The sequence below is a fragment of the Gopherus flavomarginatus genome, chromosome 1, assembly GCF_025201925.1.
Source record: "Gopherus flavomarginatus isolate rGopFla2 chromosome 1, rGopFla2.mat.asm, whole genome shotgun sequence".
NCBI classification, from domain to species: domain Eukaryota; kingdom Metazoa; phylum Chordata; order Testudines; family Testudinidae; genus Gopherus; species Gopherus flavomarginatus.
Window position 1 is genome coordinate 259,567,779 of NC_066617.1, and position 18,200 is coordinate 259,585,978.

Genomic DNA, 18,200 nt, shown 5'->3' on the forward strand with positions numbered 1-18,200 from the left:
TTTAAGAAATCACCAGCTCGTCTTACTGCTGTTGAGAAAGGGAGGGATTCTATCAGGCTGCTGTCCCTGGACCTTGCTTGGGGGGGGGGGGAGGGGGTGTCCATATTTTGCAGAAGCCTTTGGCTAATAGGTCTGATAAACGTGAAGACCTTCATACTTAATCACCAGGAGAAGGGGCTGTAGGAGTGTCCCCCACTCCTACCACAGAGATGGGTGGGTGGTTGGGGCCAGGGGTCTACCTCTCCCGCAGCCTTTATTTTCGGTCCCCACTCCCCTATCAGAGATTAGTTCCAATTCCTCCTACCTCTGCAGTTGCTCAGCTTTCTCAAGCTGCGATTCTTGTTAGGGTTACTGCTGCCCACACGAATCTAAATAGCAACAGTGAAACCTAACCAATCTTTTCCAAATACAAGTGTTAGAAACGGTTTGTTTTGTTTTTTTTAAACAAAAGTTTAGATCCTGCAGAATTTGATGGTACTTGCCCAGGAAGGGTCCCTATTCTTCCTAGAAGAGTGGATTTTTAAAGCTCTGATCAGTACCATAAACTGTCTAGATTTCTCAAACGATGCATTCTATAAATAGATGTGTTTTCAAGATTCAAAGAATGAACTAGAAAAATCTATAGGAAGGATTGTGTGAACACGTATTTTTATGGCTTATATAAACCATGCTGTTTACCTCAAAATTCTTCCTGCAACACACACAGGACACATACATCAAACAGCTCTACTAAACAGATTGTACCACTCTGAAACCTGTACATTTACTGTTAAAAGATCAGGGACTTATTTTAAAGTTAAGATGACTTACCCTGAGCCAGAGAATCCAACCAAGAACACCACTCAGAGAAAAAATAATAGCTCTTCATTTCAGCTATAGAAATTCTTACATCATTCATCTCTATGATGATGCAAAATCATAAAGGAAAAAAAACCTCCACTTTTCCCTTCTTATGCTCAGATCACACTATTCTGCTATGCACAAATTTTATTATTGATTGGACTTTGTTCCTTAAATGCAAGAGGAGGGACAAGATGACTTTACTCAAACAATTTCCTCCAGTAATTCCACTGCTTCTTGCAATTCTCTTTAAACATAATATTCTCTACCTCCACCCCAGATATTTACCTACTGTAGATATACCCAACATCTGACATTTGGCAGTAGACTTAAGCCTTGAAGTCTTAGCACTTGTTTCAGGAAAATATTTTGGGTTTGGGTTTTGTTTACTGTTTTAAGCATTGACGGGAATGAGCATATGCTGGTAGTCTGCAAGTGAGACCCACAAAATACCCTGTACTCTTGCAGAAGATGCATTGAAGTCAGGTGACCATGAGTTCAAGTGACAAGGTGGGTGGGGTAATATCTTTTATTAGACCAACTTGTTTGTGAAAGAGACTAGATTGCAAGCGACAGCTCTTCTTCAGGTCTCATTTTGTCCATTGACAGCTGTCAATGTTTCTTGTACACTTCCCAACCCTTCTCAAGCACGGTTATCTATACTTTCCCACTATTTTACATGTAAGGTAGCACAGTTCTGGCACTTCTAGCAGAGCTGGTAATAGAACCCAGATTTCTGATCTAGAAGACCCAAATCTGAAGCACGCTGCCTTTCTGAAATAATCTGCCAAATTTAAGTATTTGGTTATCCCATTTACAAACATTAGGCCACAGTCCATTCCCAACATTCTATTGCTGTCTAGCAAATACCTGCGTAACCTACTGGCAAAGCATGTGTTACATCTCCATCTAGCGGCCAGTTTAAGTAGAGGCTATAACAGCTTTCTGTTGCTATCAACCAGTTATACTCCTTGAACTCAAGTGGCAGAGGTCTGTATTGTAGGCCTGAAGGTCTTGGATTCAAATTCTGTTTACAATCCACAAAGGGATGGAAAGAAAAAGGAATCATCTAATTAAATACTAGTATAATGCATACGCACAGACAGAAAGGGCAATCTTAATTCTGGCCTTTCCTAATTTTTAAGTGGTTGTCTTTGCAAACGTAGTGTTATTTTAATACAAATAATATATTACTATTGTTAATAAATATTTGTATTACAATAGTGCTTATTTATACCTTAAGTTAGCACTTACTTACTTTCACTGTAAGCTTGTCAGGGCATAGGCTGCCTTCATTGCATGTTTATACAGTGCATAGCACAATAGAGCTGAGGCCTCTATGCACCACCGCTGCATCAATTGTCATCAATAAACTAATAAAGTGGCTTGGAGGCCTTGCTACTGAGCTATGGTCTTTCACCAGTAGGTCAGCTTGTATATATACAAAATTTATTAGAGACTGATGGTTGTTCCCATCCAGTGGATGTTTGGGGACTCCTATATGAGAGCTGTTTTGAGGTTCTCCATTCCAGCTCCCCCACCACAAACTTGCTACGATGCTTTCCATTATTGCCAGACTCAGAGAACACTGCATGGGCCATGGAGACTGATCTACCCCTGGCACCACTTGAGGAAGTCACCCATATCGGGGTTGAGGCAGATCAGTGTGCAGGGGATGCTTGCCACAGAGATGGGAGAGCCACAGACCTGTGGGGCATTGCTTTAGGCCACACATCTCCATGGCTGGAGTCCTCCAGAACCCTCACTTTGATGGCTGCCACCACCCACTCATAATCAGAATTACAGATAGAGAAGTACTATGCAAGGCAACACTTGTGACCTCTGTATATCTGAGACAATGGCTGGGGATAGTGATCTAGGCCCTAGCTCTATAGTTGGAAAAGAGCCGTGTGTAGGGCTGTGTGACACTCAAGGCTAGGTGTCTGCATTCCAGGAGACCAACCTAGTAGTAGTGTGACCCCCTGCAAGGCAAGAGGGAGAAGGAAAAATGGTCAAGGTCAGGGGAATGACTCTTCCAATCCACCACTGACAGAGGGGAGGGAGTAGCTAGGACCTTGGCTTAGGGGAGAGAGCCACCCTTTCAGAGGGGACAGAAGAGCTGCTTTTTCATTAATGTGAACAGAAAATGAATTGAAGATCGTTTGAGACATTCAGATCCTGCGAGGCTGAACAGTTGCTGTCGTTTATGTGAACAATCTAATGCGGAGTCATCAAATATACAAACTAGGGCATAAATCACTTGCATAAGGTCTCCAGATTTCTGGACTGTTTGCCTGGATGGATATGGAGTAAGAGTGGAGCTCCCCCATCCCCAGTAGCCAACATCGGAGTGAAAGTGAGTGGATACCTATCCAATTCTCAAAGGATTCTGGGATGGAAAGAGTGGTTTAATTCAGTGACAAAGAAAAGGTTGAAAGCAACTAACCAACTTCTAAAGTCTTAGGGCCCACAAGATAAAAAAGTAAAAGCTGATATAAATTACTGTTAAGATACAACTGAGGCTTTCTTGTCAGACATCATCTGCATTTCACAAACAGTCGCATGGCGTTTTCACTGAAACCATGTTAAGTCTGTTACGATGACTGACAAGCGCCCATTAGTTCAATATGAATGTTACCTGACAGTTACAAGATATATGATTTGACTGATATTCTCTCAGTCCATAAACCAAGACTTTCCTTTTACAATACATGGCTGATGTCTTCCTTTGGAATTGCAGCAAACATGCTAATTCACGTCTGTTACTAGAAAGCTATGGGAATCTTTGATAATACACATGGCTTGTTTGACTAAAGAGTAATGGTATAAAACCTTATAAAATACATACAGATAACATTAAAAAAGGAAAAACAACAAGGAGTCTTTTGTGGCACCTTAGAGACGAACAAATTTATTTGGGCATAAGCTTTCGTGGGCTAAAACCCACTTCAGATGCATGGAGTGAAAAAACACAGAAAACAGTATAAATATTACAGCACATGAAAAGATGGGAGTTGCCTTACCAAATGGGGGGTCAGTGCTAACAAGGCTAATTCAATTAAGGTGGAAGTGGGCTATTCTCAACAGTTGAGAAGACGGGCTGGACAGGGGCGGCTCTATGGTTTTCGCTGCCCAAAGCAAAGCAGGCAGGCAGCTTTCAATGGCAAACCTGCAGGTGGTCCGCTGGTCACACAGATTCAGTGGCATGCCTGCAGGAGGTCCGCCAGTCCCGCGCCATCAGCGTCCCTGCTGCCGAATTGCCACCGAAGCCATGGGACCAGCAGACCTCCCGCAGGTACGTCACCAAAAGCCGCATGCTGCTGCCCTCACAGTTACCAGCAGGCCACCCGTATCATGTGCTGGCTGCGCTGGTGCCTGGAGCCGCCCCTGGGGATGGAGTCTGTTTTTGAAGTTTTTTTTGCTGAAGAATTGCCACTTAAGTCTGTTACTGAGTGTCCAATGAGACTGAATTGTGCTCCTATTGGTTTTTGAATGCTACAATTCTTGATGTCTGATTTGTGTCTATTCTTTTGCATAGAGACTGTCCCGTTTGGCCAACGTACATGGCCGAGGGGCACTGCTGGCACATGATGGCATATATCACACTGGCAGATGTGCAGGTGAAAGAGCCTGTTGGTGTGGCTGATGTGGTTAGGTTCTATGATGGTGTCCCTTGAATAGATATGTGGACAGAGCTGCCAACAGGGTTTGTTGCAGGGATTGGTTCCTAGGTTAGTGTTTTTGTTGTGTGGTATGTAGTTGCTGGTGAGTATTTGCTTCAGGTTGGGGGGCTGTCTGTAAGCGAAACAGACTCCCATGAGAAATTGCAGAACGGGAATTAATTTGCCAACTGGAACTATTCAGGCCTGATTTCAAAAACAGACTCTACCCCTTTTTGTCAGCTATTGAGAATTGGTCACTTCCACCTTAACTGAATTAGCCTTGTTAGCACTGACCCCACCCCCCATTTGGTAAGGCAACTCCCATCTTTTCATATGCTGTAATATTTATACTGCTTTGTGTTTTTCACTCCATGCATCTGATGAAGTGGGTTTTAGCCCATGAAAAGCTTATGCCCAAATACATTTGTTCATCTCTAAGGTGCCAAAAGGACTCCACATTGTTTTTGCTGATACAGACAAACACGGCTACCATTAACAAAGAAATTATTAGAGGGGTAGCTGTGTTAGTCTGGATCTGTAAAAGCAGCAAAGAATCCTGTGGCACCTTATAGACTAACAGACGTTTAGGAGCATGAGCTTTCCTGGGTGAATATCCACTTCATCAGATGCATGTACATCTGGCTGGATAACCGTACTCAGAGAGTAGTTGTTAATGGCTCCCAATCCTGCTGGAAAGGTATAACAAGTGGGGTTCCGCAGGGGTCTGTTTTGGGACCGGTTCTGTTCAATATCTTCATCAACGATTTAGATGTTGGCATAGAAAGTACGCTTATTAAGTTTGCGGATGATACCAAACTGGGAGGGATTGCAACTGCTTTGGAGGACAGGGTCAAAATTCAAAATGATCTGGACAAATTGGAGAAATGGTCTGAGGTAAACAGGATGAAGTTCAATAAAGATAAATGCAAAGTGCTCCACCTAGGAAGGAACAATCAGTTTCACACATACAGAATGGGAAGAGACCGTCTAGGAAGGAGTATGGCAGAAAAAGATCTAGGGGTCATAGTAGACCACAAGCTTAATATGAGTCAACAGTGTGATACTGTTGCAAAAAAAGCAAACATGATTCTGGGATGCATTAACAGGTGTGTTGTAAATAAGACACGAGAAGTCATTCTTCCGCTTTACTCTGCGCTGGTTAGGCCTCAACTGGAGTATTGTGTCCAGTTCTGGGCACCGCATTTCAAGAAAGATGTGGAGAAATTGGAGAGGGTCCAGAGAAGAGCAACAAGAATGATTAAAAGTCTTGAGAACATGACCTATGAAGGAAGGCTGAAGGAATTGGGTTTGTTTAGTTTGGAAAAGAGAAGACTGAGAGGGGACATGATAGCAGTTTTCAGGTATCTAAAAGGGTGTCATCAGGAGGAGGGAGAAAACTTGTTCACCTTAGCCTCCAATGATAGAACAAGAAGCAATGGGCTTAAACTGCAGCAAGGGAGATTTAGGTTGGACATTAGGAAAAAGTTCCTAACTGTCAGGGTAGTTAGGAATAGATTGCCTAGGGAAGTTGTGGAATCTCCATCTCTGGAGATATTTAAGAGTAGGTTAGATAAATGTCTATTAGGGATGGTCTAGACAGTATTTGGTTCTGCCATGAGGGCAGGGGACTGGACTCGATGACCTCTCGAGGTCCCTTCCAGTCCTAGAGTCTATGAGTCTATGAAAGCTCATGCTCCTAAACGTCTGTTAGTCTATAAGGTGCCACAGGATTCTTTGCTGCTTTTAAATAAATTATTGTTGCTCCACGCTCAGAGTAAATTGGGGAAAAGAAAAGGAAATTGAACTTTTGTATAATGGAAGACTTTAAAAAGAAAAACTGCTCTAAAAATCTAAAGTATTTTGGAACAACAATAAAATTTGGGTGAGATAGAAAAGGGACACTCCATTAGGGAAATTGACAAGTTTTGTAACAACAACACCTGCACATAATATAACAGAAGAATTCTGTAACTAAGAGGATTATATAACATTACAACATTTCTCTCAGGCATAGTAGGAGTATCTTTGAGATTCAGACAAGCTAAAATCAAGAGACAACTTTACTATCCTAGAACGTGTAGCTTTCTATACTAGCAGAGCTTACAACTACTTGAAACTGGAAGAAGGTCACCTAGTGCAAATGGCTGCTTCTCTGTCTGTCTATGCTCCAGGTTGCCCCAGTGCAGCTATGCTAGTTGCTGACCACTGATTGCTGAATCCCAAGTACAGACAAGACCTAAATTTGAGGAAAGATGGTTGTTTTTTTAATCCAAACTGTCCAATCTTACATGTTTAAAATGTAGTTAAATGAGATTTTAGACTTTTCCTTATATTGCTGTAAAATTGCCAATAAACACAACTCGTTTAATCTGAACTAAATTGGGCTGTTTGACAGTCAAATCTTGGTCATTTACTAGCTAGCTTGTAAATTCAGCATGTTCCATATACTAAAAAAACCAAAACCAAAACCACACCCTTCATTTGGTTGAACAACAAACATTTTCTCTTGTTCAGATTATTCTTCTATACTAACTTTTCTTAGTGGCTTTAGTTGTATTTTAATGACTGAAGCAATCAATGAAGGTCTTTAAGAAAATGAGTACTAAAGGAAAATCAGGCATAGACCTACTTCTTAGGCTTCATCAAGTGATTAAAAAAAGTAATTGCGATTAATTGCACTGTTAATATTTTTGAATGTTTTCTACATTTTCAAATATATTGACTTCAATTATAACAGAATACAAAGTGTACAGTGCTCGCTTTATTTATATTACAAATATTTGCACTGTAAAAAACAATAGTGTATTTCAATTCACCTAATACAAGTACTGTAGTGCAATCTCTATCATGAAAGTTGAACTGACAAATGTAGAATTATGTACCAAAAATAGGTACGACTTCAGAGCCTACAAGTCCACTTAGTTCTACTTCTTATTCAGCCAAATCGCTCAGACAAATAAGTTTGTTTACATCTGCAGGAAATAATTCTGCTCGCTTCTTGTTCACGTCACCTGAAAGCAAGAACAGGTGTTCTCATGGCACTTTTATAGCCGGCATCACAAGATATTTACATGCCAGATGCACTAAAGATTAATATGTCCTTTTGTAGAACTGATGAATGAAATTGTTTAATTGTTCACTTTATTAATGTAACTTCACACGTAAAGTTTTATGAATGAAACATTCATTCATAAAACCGGTTACCCCAATGACTGACTAATTGACAATTAAAATGCTTGTTAAGAGCCATAGTTCAGCCAGTTGCCCTTGGAGGTTCACCATCAATCCAATTCCTGCTTAAATCCCGAGACTTGCACCATTTCAGTATTGTAACTTCTGTTCATTGTTTGCCATTCATTACACTTGCCTACTTCTGTTCACTGTTTGCCATATTGTAACTCAAACTCCACTTTACAATGCTTACTCCATTTTGTAAAAGTTTGCTGCAACCTTCATTTTTGCAAAACTCTGCTGTAATCTTATTAGTTTAGATGTGCAAATGAGGTACGTATGGATGATGGAATCAACCTCCAGTGCCAGCCTGTCCTGATGAAACAGAGTTCAAACACCAACAGCTGAAGATGCAGACAACAGCCCTAACAAAGTAAGAAGAGTCCACCCTAAAAGAAAAGAATGAAAGGTACAATAGAGGGAAGATCAAAGCCAGGTCCGAGGCTGAAAGTCATGTCTGCAACTGACGGGTGATCAATCATACCAAACCCAGAAGCAGCGTGACACAGCAAGACCTATAGACTCTGGATTCAAACTAAAGCCTACAAAAAGGATGGGTGAAATGGAAGACTTTGGGAGGGTAACGTTCTGCTGCTAACATGGGAAGGCAGACCCAGCCCTTCCTTGTGCCTGGCTTTCCTGGCCAGTTAGCCGCCACAAGGTACGAACCCAAGCTGTAAAATCAAGCCACAGACTCAAGCTATGTTCAGGACTGGTAACCATACAGCAGCTGCAGAACATCTGATGGGTGTGTGTAGGTATTGGTTATTGGTCATAAATCAAATTGTGTTATAATAAATGTGGCATTTTTGTCTTGCCCCCTTGAAAAGATCCTGTGTAGTTTTGTCTGTATAATACCTTCATGCTGCAACCACCATTCCAGAGGACATGCGTCCATGCTGATGGCAATCCAAAGCAGTGCGGACTGGTGCAAGTTCATTTTCTTCATCTGAGTGAGATGCAACCAACACATTTTCTTTTTTGGTGGTGTGGGTTCTGTAGTTTTCACATCGAAGTGTTGCTCTTTTAAGACTTTTGAAAGCATGCTCCATACTCATCCCTCTCAGATTTTGGAAGGCACTTCAAATTCTTAAGCCTTGGATTGAGTGCTGTAGCTAGGTTTAGAAATCTCAGGTTGGTACTCTCTTTATGTTCCATTAAATCTGCTGTGAAATGTTCTTAAAATGAACATGTGCTGAGTAATCATCTGAGACTACTATAACATGAAATATATGGCAGAATGCAGGTAAAATAGAGCTGAAAACAATTCTCCCCCAAGGAGTTCAGTCACAAATTTAATTAACGCATTATTTTTGTAATGAGCATCATCAGCATGGAGGCATGTCCTCTGGAATGGTGGCTGAAGCATGAGTAGGCATACGAATGTTCGGCATATCTGGCACGTACATACCTTGCAATGCAGGCTAAAAGAGTCCCATGTGAACACCTGTTTTCACTTTCTGATGACATTGTAAATAAGAAGTGGGCAGCATTATCTCCCATAAATGTAAACAAACTTGTTTGTCTTAGCGATTGGCTGAATAAGTAGGACTGAGTGGACTTGCAGGCTCTAAAATTTTGCCATTTTGTTTTTGAGTGCAGTTATGTAACCAAAAAAAAAAAATCTACATTTGTAAGTTGAAGTTTCACGGTAAAGAGATGGCACTACAGTACTTGCAGGAGGTTAACTGAAAAATACAGTTTCTTTTGTTTATATTATTTTTATTACAAATATTTGCACTGTAAAAATGATAAAATGAGTAGTGTACACCTTGTATTCTGTGTTGTAATTGAAATCAGTATATTTGAAAACATAGAAAAACATCCAAAATATTTAATAAATTTCAATTGGTATTCTATTCTTTAACAGTGCAATTAAAATTGCAATTAATTGTTAATTTTTTTAATCACGATTATTTTTTGAGTTAATCATGTGAGTTAACTGCGATTAATCAACAGCCCTACTAAGAAGCTGTGCTATCTGGATATCAATTGTATAATACGCTCAGGAGTGTAAGGAAAAACAAAATCACATATGTTCCAATATGTTTGTTCCTGTATGTCTCCTAAGAGACGGACTAATCCCAGTAAATACTAAAAAGTAAGAAAAAAAGGGTGAGGGGGGAAGAGAGGAGGATAAACACTGTTCAATAAATAGTATATAATACACAAGAAATCCAAAATTTCTGAACAGCTGTTGGATTCCAACAGATGTATATAATCTGAATTTAGAAAATGCCTATTCAGTATTCTGATATTTAAGAAAAAACATCAGTAATGGAGGAATTATCACAGTAGCTATGAAAACCATTACCTAAATACCACTTACAGCCCTTAAAAACAATACAAAAAGCAAAAAAAACCCCACCAGACATCTGGCTGCTTTTGCCACTTCATAATTCTTAACTGGCATAGGTAGAATATAAAAATATAGGATAATTTTCCTATTTTCTTTCACAAGTAGGTTCTAGTATTAGCAATACAATTAAACAAGAGGATGACTTGCCACATCTCAATGCAACTTGTTTCTGTTCAGTCTAGGAGGACTGTCAAAACAAAGTTTTTCTTCAGTCTGACTTCCAACTTTAAATGCATTTTTTAAAGTATTTAAGAAAAAAGAAAAATGCAAAACCTAGTAAAAATGTCACTATAATTTAGGGCCAGGAGCTTAGAAATCAATTATTCAATAAGAGATACAATATTTAACTGGCAAAAAAAACCAAACATGAAGACATCTCACCAGACCATGCTCGACGTGTGTTATTTCGCGAGTGTCTCTTTGGAAGGGAACGAAGTACTGTGGATGAGACATTGCGAAGGGTTTGGCTGACTCTTGTTAATAATCTGTAATGACCTTCTCGTCCGTCCCTTAAAAATCCGTGTAGAGACATGGATGTATTCTTGTATTTTCAAAGTTATTCAACAAGGGGAAAAAGTTAATTCTTCAGACCTGTGTTCTGATGACACGTCCAAAAGAAGTTTTTTTATGCCAATGGCACCACAAAAATTTTTTCTCCTCCAGTAATCCCAGTGGGGAGGGGGAAGGGGGGCATTCAAATGTTATAAAAAGGGAAAGGGTGTGAAAAAGACAGAAGTTTTAAGAACTAGAAATAGGTGCAGGTCAATAATTTGTACTGTTCATGCTGTTCCTCAGAAACCAAAGCAAACAGATATAATAAACTACTGCAGTTGTATCTCACTGACAGAAAATGCCAAGATAATTTCTAGATGAAGCTACAACATTCTTTCAATTTCAAGTGCGTTTAGCACCTTAATACTGAACATATGACATCTTTATACAGAATACATTCACAGCTCTCATCTTCAGTGACAGCAGATAAAATTTTCTCTCACTTACGCAGGTGAGGCTAGCAGAAAAACCAACAGCAAAAGTGTTCAAAAATACCTATTTTTCAACGTGACTTTGCACTGAGCTGCAACTTTTTAAAACAACTTCAAGCTGTTTTTGATGAAGTAGAGAAGACACATCCAGTTAGATAATTCTTTACGGCAGCATGCACTGTCCCACAGTATCAAAGAGTTGTTTTTCCATTTCCAAGTAACACTGGCTCTATGTTCGCATCCTTTTCGCTGAAGTGCAGGAATGTTCCACTGTCACAAAGTGACATCTTAGGTTTTCAGTGAAGAAGGGCACTTGGAGGTCCTTTTCAAGCATTCACAAATCAGCACTCAGTCAGGCAGAAATCTAATGCTGACACTCACTACAATTTCTGTGCCCGCATCTGCACCAGCCTGTATCCCCGAGGCCAGGATACCAGCAAATCAGAAGAAAATATTGACGCCAGTACAATGCTGTACGCTAGAAAGGGTGTACTTTTTCACCAATCTAGTCTGATTGGGCTTTCCATCCCCGCAACACACAGAAAACCTGCATAGAACAGACCTGAACCTTTCAAAGTCAAAGTGAGTTTTCATACTAAGCAAGCTGAAAGGTCTTAAAGAAAAACTTGAAACTTCCTGGGACTTTAATGAACAGCTAACAATGGAAAGGAAGGAAGGAAGGAAATGGATCCCTGCTTTCTTAAAACATATCAGGAAATTCTGCACTGTCCGCTCCCGCGTCTCTTTCAATGTGGGAGAAAGGAAATTGATAACACTGCTTTACTTGGCAGTCAATTATTTCCATTGACTTATGTTTAACTATATCTTGTGTGGTAACAGATTTACCACAATCCCATTTATTATTTTTATATATACACACATACACACAAATGGGATTGTGGTAAATCTGTGGTATATTTTTCAAGTCCCATTATACACATATATATCAGAAAAAATATTCTGAATACAGCATATCAACTAGCTCTCTCTTTTTAAAAGTGAACTAAAGATAGAATCCTTGTTTCAAGTCCCATTATGCTGAATATCACTAACTTCCTAGAATATTTGTAGATACAAGGCAGGTGAGGTATATATATATATATATTTAAAACCAGTTTCTGCTGGTGGAAGGGCCCTAGCTAGCATGTATTCCACTCCATCAGCAAACCTGTTTCTGCTCTTGGTGGGGGGTTTTATAAAAAATTCTATCATATATACTAATAGACCAGTAAAATTTTGTTCACTCATGATAAGGATTGCAGAGGGTTTTTTATTTAAGTGAAATTTATGACACAATGGAACTCTTAGGGGTGGTTGAAAAGGGCATTCTTAATAGTTACATACTTTTCACCTGTAGTCACAGTTTGAACCCTGAGAGCTGCTGGAGGCTGGGTGTCAAGAAGAGGAGCAAGGATTCATATCAAATTACTTGTGCTGACAAACTCCCACTTGCATAGGGAAATCAGGAGCCCCACAGGTGAAATGCTGTGCATAAAGTTCCTATTGCATCTCTGCTGCAGGAAAGAAAGAGGACAGGCTGAATCTGCCTCCCTGAGAAAGGTTAATTGTTCAGTTGTGGCCTGTGGAATGCTAAACTTTCAACAACAAAACACTGATAAACATGACAATTGCAAAATCTGACAACTAAGAAGAGACACACACACACAAACACTGGTATACTTCATGCAAATTTCATTCCCTTTCCATGTTATTAAATTTGCCACAAAAAAATACTTGAACCATTACAAAACTGATGGGCTAGCTTGATTACTCTCAACCAAAAAGACTCATTACGCACAAAAACAGAAAATGGGGTGGGGGAAAATCAGCTTAAACATGTACAAAAACAAATTGTTTTGGACATTTGCATTGCATTAGATGTTTAATGCCTAAGCAATAGCAAAACGAGTGAGAATGGAATTTAATTTTTGTGACATACAAAAACTAAACTTTGGGCAAAGGTCCACCTTTTCTTGTGTAAAAGACTTAGAAGCAGCAGTAAGATGCTGCTGGTCACATGCAATTACACAGCATGGTGGCTTAGGGAGAGCAAGTGCACCTCACAGCTTGCTACTCAGCTTCTGAGCAGAAGCACTGTGCGTGATCAGCTAGCACTTGCTGCAGACAGTATATGCCAGTCAACTGGACATTCCCCATAGCTGGCAGTCCACTGCTGGTCTTCGGGCTCTGTGCTAGCCAGTGCGTGCTAGTCAAGCACTCTCCTGAGCCGCCTGATGCTTATGCAGAACACTGACAAACCATCTGTGTCAATGTTCCCCCATAGTATCTGACTCCCTGGAGACCAAACAGCTGTCTACTGCTACCAGCTAATTAAGTTACTCTTAGTTCAAACGGTGCTAGATTGTGGTGTGCTGCTGAAGGCTCATGGTTCAAATTCTGCTGATGACCCATGTGGGGAATCATTACACTTAAGCAGGAGCAAAACTTGTGTGTTCTCTCCACCTACCTCCTATGTTCCCTGTGCCACAAAGGATGGATCGTACCCTTTCTTGATGAAGCTTTGTAACTCAAACTGCAAAAGTACCAAGGACCCACAATCCCAATGAAATCGGAGCATTAAGTCACAATAACATTGCTACAAGCAGCTTTTAATTTTCTTTCATGCATTCAAATTTGTTCTTAGCAGCAAAGAAATTAATCACAACAATGTCCATGGCAATTCACAATCTGAAGGAAACAGATGGTGTGATGCAGCATTTCCCAAACAGCAGCCATCCTCATATCACCAGAAAAAATAAATCTGAGTATTTTCCTTACTGTTGGGTTACTATAACAAAAAAGTACAGAGACAGGATTTCTTCTGTACTCTGTACTGCAACAACAAGCTAATTAGCAGTTTGAAAAGATAGCAATATTCTTTGAACATTAATTGGCAATACTAACTAGACGGCACCTGATCCCCTCTTTCTACTTTGTAAACAGTAATATGCACAGGGGAACACCACTGTGACTACATTTAATGACTATGCACAGAGTGGTAGAATCAAAAAAATCATGAAATGGAGCAAGTTTAATTTTTCCACTTATCTGAATAAATTTCTACTTTCGGTTGCACACAAGAACCTTACCATTCCATTAATTTGCATTTTATAAGTTATCATTGAATCTTCCTTTGAGAATTTATGACTGTCCAAGCATTCCTCCACTCCCTAGTAAAATAAGTTCAGTTTTTCTTTGAGCTCATGAAATTAATTCGCTGTTTGACACTCATTATTTCCTTCTCCTTTGTGTGCACACAGGTGTCTTATCTTGCTGAACATCTTGAAATCCCTGACATAATTTTTCCAACACTGATGAGTAAGTTATTTCCTACAACCTTGTATTAACTACATAGCTCTGAAAAGTTCACATGTAGCACAAAATGATCCTCCTCCATGAGTGCAGAAAGTTCTGGTATCAGCACCAGTGCAGTTCTGGTGCACAAGAGGATGCAAGGCACACAGGAGGCATACATACCCTATATGCCTTCCAGCTCCCAGCACAAAAGGTGGTGGGCTGGGCTGAAGGATCTGCTGCTCTATGGAGGAGTCCATCTTCTTTCCCACTGCTCCTGCATGGGGGACACCTTAGGTGCTTCTGCAGACAGAGCTGCAAGCACAGCTTTGCAATCACTCTAAATTAAAGAGTGTACACCAGTTTACATGTTGTATATTTGAAAAAAAATGTTAAGGTGCCATGTGTGTCCCTCAACAGCAGCACATGATCAATGAGATCAGGAATCAATGAACTGGAGGAGAAAGCACGTCACAAGGGCGGATGTTTATTAAAAAAGCTCAAGCTGTTAATTAGCTCACAGCACACAAATGATCATTGATCTTGCTGAAAAACCAACATACAAATAAAAACATCTCAACTGGAATTATTATATTGTCCAATAAGTTGATTCCATCGCACGTATGTATGAAATTTTAGTGTAAAGTGATTCCTATTTTGTATTTTTACTTGTTTCAGATGTCTGAATAGAGGTATGCTATCTATAGAACCTGTAAATTATCTTGCACTGGTGCTATATTTGTTTTATAAATACGTGTGATAGCTCTTTCAAAGGATGATGTGATTGTGTGTGTATATATATATTATATTTTTTTTAAAATAAACTCACAAGATGAACAAATACCATAGGCAAGAGAGATTGGTTTTGCATGAGCTGAGAGAGAGAGGCCCTCCAGGCTTGTATTAAACTCCTAAGGTTACAGCTTTTCTCTGACCTTGGATGGGTAGATGCTGCCACCATCCAAGTGCAAAAACCCTTTTGAGAATCCAGGAAGGCACACTTGGGAATTCCTTCCTGTGGGGTACCTTCAAGCCCTTTCACCCCCCTGTCCAGGGAAGAGCTGAGAAAGAAAAAGGAAAACAGCTGTTGCCACCAGCTAATTAAACATGTGCACAAACCTCTTAGGACACAAAATCCAATCCTGTTCTTAAAAAGGTAAATTTTATTAAAAACAAAAAAAGAAAATATTTGAAAAAAAACTTAGGCTATTGCTAGATTTAAAAAACCCACTTACAAAAATTCAGCATTAAGAAAAACCTTCTTGAGGCCCAGCTTAAGGGTTACAAGCAAAGAAAAGCATTTGGGGTTAGCACAGAGGAGTCCACGAGCCCTAAATAAACAAACAGAGATAAACCGAATCGCATCTTCCTAGGCATTTCCTGATCTACTTACATGTTTGGGATTTTTAATGAGTAGTTTCTAGGTATGATTTGATGATTTTTCATACCTGGCCCAAGCTCTTACAGCATAACTGCTCTGACCCTTCTTTCCGAGAGAACACCACAGACAGACAGACAGGAAGTTTTTCCCCCAATTTTCAAAAGTTCGAGCCTTCTCATTGGCTTTTTTGGTCAGGTGCCCACTCCCTTTCTTCTACTTATGTAGGGAGACTTTTTAACCCTTTACAGGTAAAGGAAGTAGAGAACAGCTACTAAGAGGAATTTTATAGCTAACTGGCTGCATGGGTCCATAAAAGGGAGCTATCACAAATCCCCAATACCTTGCCAGTAAATATTGGAGGTTAGCAAGTATATTATTAAAGCACCACCTGACTTCATTATCAGAGGGGTAGCCATGTTAGTCTGGATCTGTAAAAGCGGCAAAGAATCCTGTGGCACCTTATAGATTAACAGACGTTTTGGGGCATGAGCTTTCGTGGGTGAATATCCACTTCGTCAGATGCACACGAAGTGGATATTCACCCATGAAAGCTCATGCTCTAAAACGTCTGTTAATCTATAAGGTGCCACAGGATTCTTTGCTGCTTTTACTGACTTCATTAGAAAACCAGACAAACCCTGAATTAGGCTGCATGTGAAAATTAGGTTAGTTGTCCAATCTTAGCCCTAACTGACAGCCTATCCCCGAAGGTGGACCATGACTGTTATAGCAGATGAATACAAGCCCTTCAGGACTGAGGTAAATTGACAACATGTCTATTTATACATGCACTATAGCCCAGCGGCCAATCCCTCACTCTCAGGAATTTAAATAGTTACCGCTCTCAAAAAACTTCACTTGATTTTTTAAACCACATTACTGTTCAGCCATGCCCTAAAAATCACTAAAGATCAGTTTAATTATTTCATTTTAAAACAGAAGCAAAATATTTCACAAGTTATGAAATTCCATCATATATCTTCCCTTCTAGCCATAAAAAGATTACAGTATCCTAGAGAGAACAGGCAATATTTATGTTTCTTGAAATAATACCTAAAGGTAAAGGCTGTCAAACCTTTTTGAAAGTTGCCTCATATTGTAGGTCTTAATTTCCCAGTTCTAGCATTGTATTGGATTAAAAAAAGAAAGTTATGACCTGTGTGCTAATGCTATGATTGGAGATGGCACACGGGTAGCAGTGCGTACTGGTCACACAGGTAATGAGATGGGCTGAAGGTGATTATTACACAAACTAATGGAGGCACTGGTCACAAGCCATTCTAGATAAGGCTGTTTAACAACTCTCTGACCCTCCCAAAACAACACTATACAGAACAAGATGGATGCAAAAAGCCAAATTTTGACACACAAACAGCAGGAGAGAAGGGGCTTTGAGTGTTCTGAAGTAAATAGGTTCCAGTTATAAGCTTTTAACAGGGGCACAGTACATCTTTCATAAGTTTTGTTGCTAAGCTCGTAAAACCTGATAAGATACTGCCTCTCTCCTCACTGTTCTGTCACAACTGAGATTAGTGAGGGTATGTCTACATCTACAATTTTGCAGCACTGGTTGTTACAGCTGTATTAGTACAGCTGTATAAGGCCAGCGCTGCAGAGTGGCCACACTTACAGCAACCAGCGCTCCAAGTGGTGTTAGATGTGGCCACACTGCAGCGCTGTTGGGTGGCTTCAAGGGGGGTTCAGGGAACGCGAGAGCAAACCGCGGGAAAGCAGGTCTCCTTCCCCAGTTTGCTCCAGTGTTCCCCGAACCCCCGAGCAAGCAGGTCTCCTTCCCCACGGTTTGCTCTCGCGTTCCCCGAACCCCCGAGCAAGCAGATCTCCTTCCCCGCGGTTTGCTCTCGCGTTCCCCGAACCCCCGAGCAAGCAGATCTCCTTCCCCGCGGTTTGCTCTCGCGTTCCCCGAACCCCCCTGCAAACGGCGGGGAAGGAGACCTGCTTGCTCGGGGGTGCGGGGAAGGAGACCTGCTTGCATGGGGGTTCGGGGAACGCGAGAGCAAACCGTGGAAGGAGACCTGCTTCCCCGCGGTTTGCTCTCGCGTTCCCCGAACCCCCGTGCAAGCAGGTCTCCTTCCCCGCGGTTTGCTCTCGCGTTCCCCGAACCCCCGTGCAAGCAGGTCTCCTTCCCCGCGGTTTGCTCTCGCGTTCCCCGAACCCCCAAGCAAGCAGATCTCCTTCCCCGCGGTTTGCTCTCGCGTTCCCCGAACCCCCCTGCAAACGGCGGGAAGGAGACCTGCTTGCATGGGGGTTCGGGGAACGCGAGAGCAAACCGGGGAAGGAGACCTGCTTCCCCGCGGTTTGCTCTCGCGTTCCCCGAACCCCCCTGCAAACCGCTGGGAAGGAGACCCGCTTGGGGGGGGGGGGATTCGGAGAACACCGGAGCAAACCGCGTGGAAGGAGACCTGCTTGATTACCAGAGAGGCTTCCTCAGG

The 18,200-nt window shown here is 41.0% G+C and overlaps 1 protein-coding gene across 8 annotated transcripts in view; it reads right to left on the reverse strand.

The window, feature by feature from the left end:
- Positions 1 to 18,200, reverse strand: part of MCF2L (MCF.2 cell line derived transforming sequence like) — a 280,436-nt gene that overhangs the window by 173,220 nt on the left and 89,016 nt on the right. The window contains exon 1 of one of the 8 annotated variants that reach the window (XM_050947198.1): positions 10,474 to 10,766. The exons of the other annotated variants lie outside the window; for them this stretch is intronic. Within the exon in view, the coding sequence (XP_050803155.1) occupies positions 10,474 to 10,624 (151 nt within the window). The 5' untranslated portion in view covers positions 10,625 to 10,766. Of the gene's footprint in view, positions 1 to 10,473; positions 10,767 to 18,200 lie in introns of those variants that run through there. 8 annotated transcript variants of the gene reach the window in all.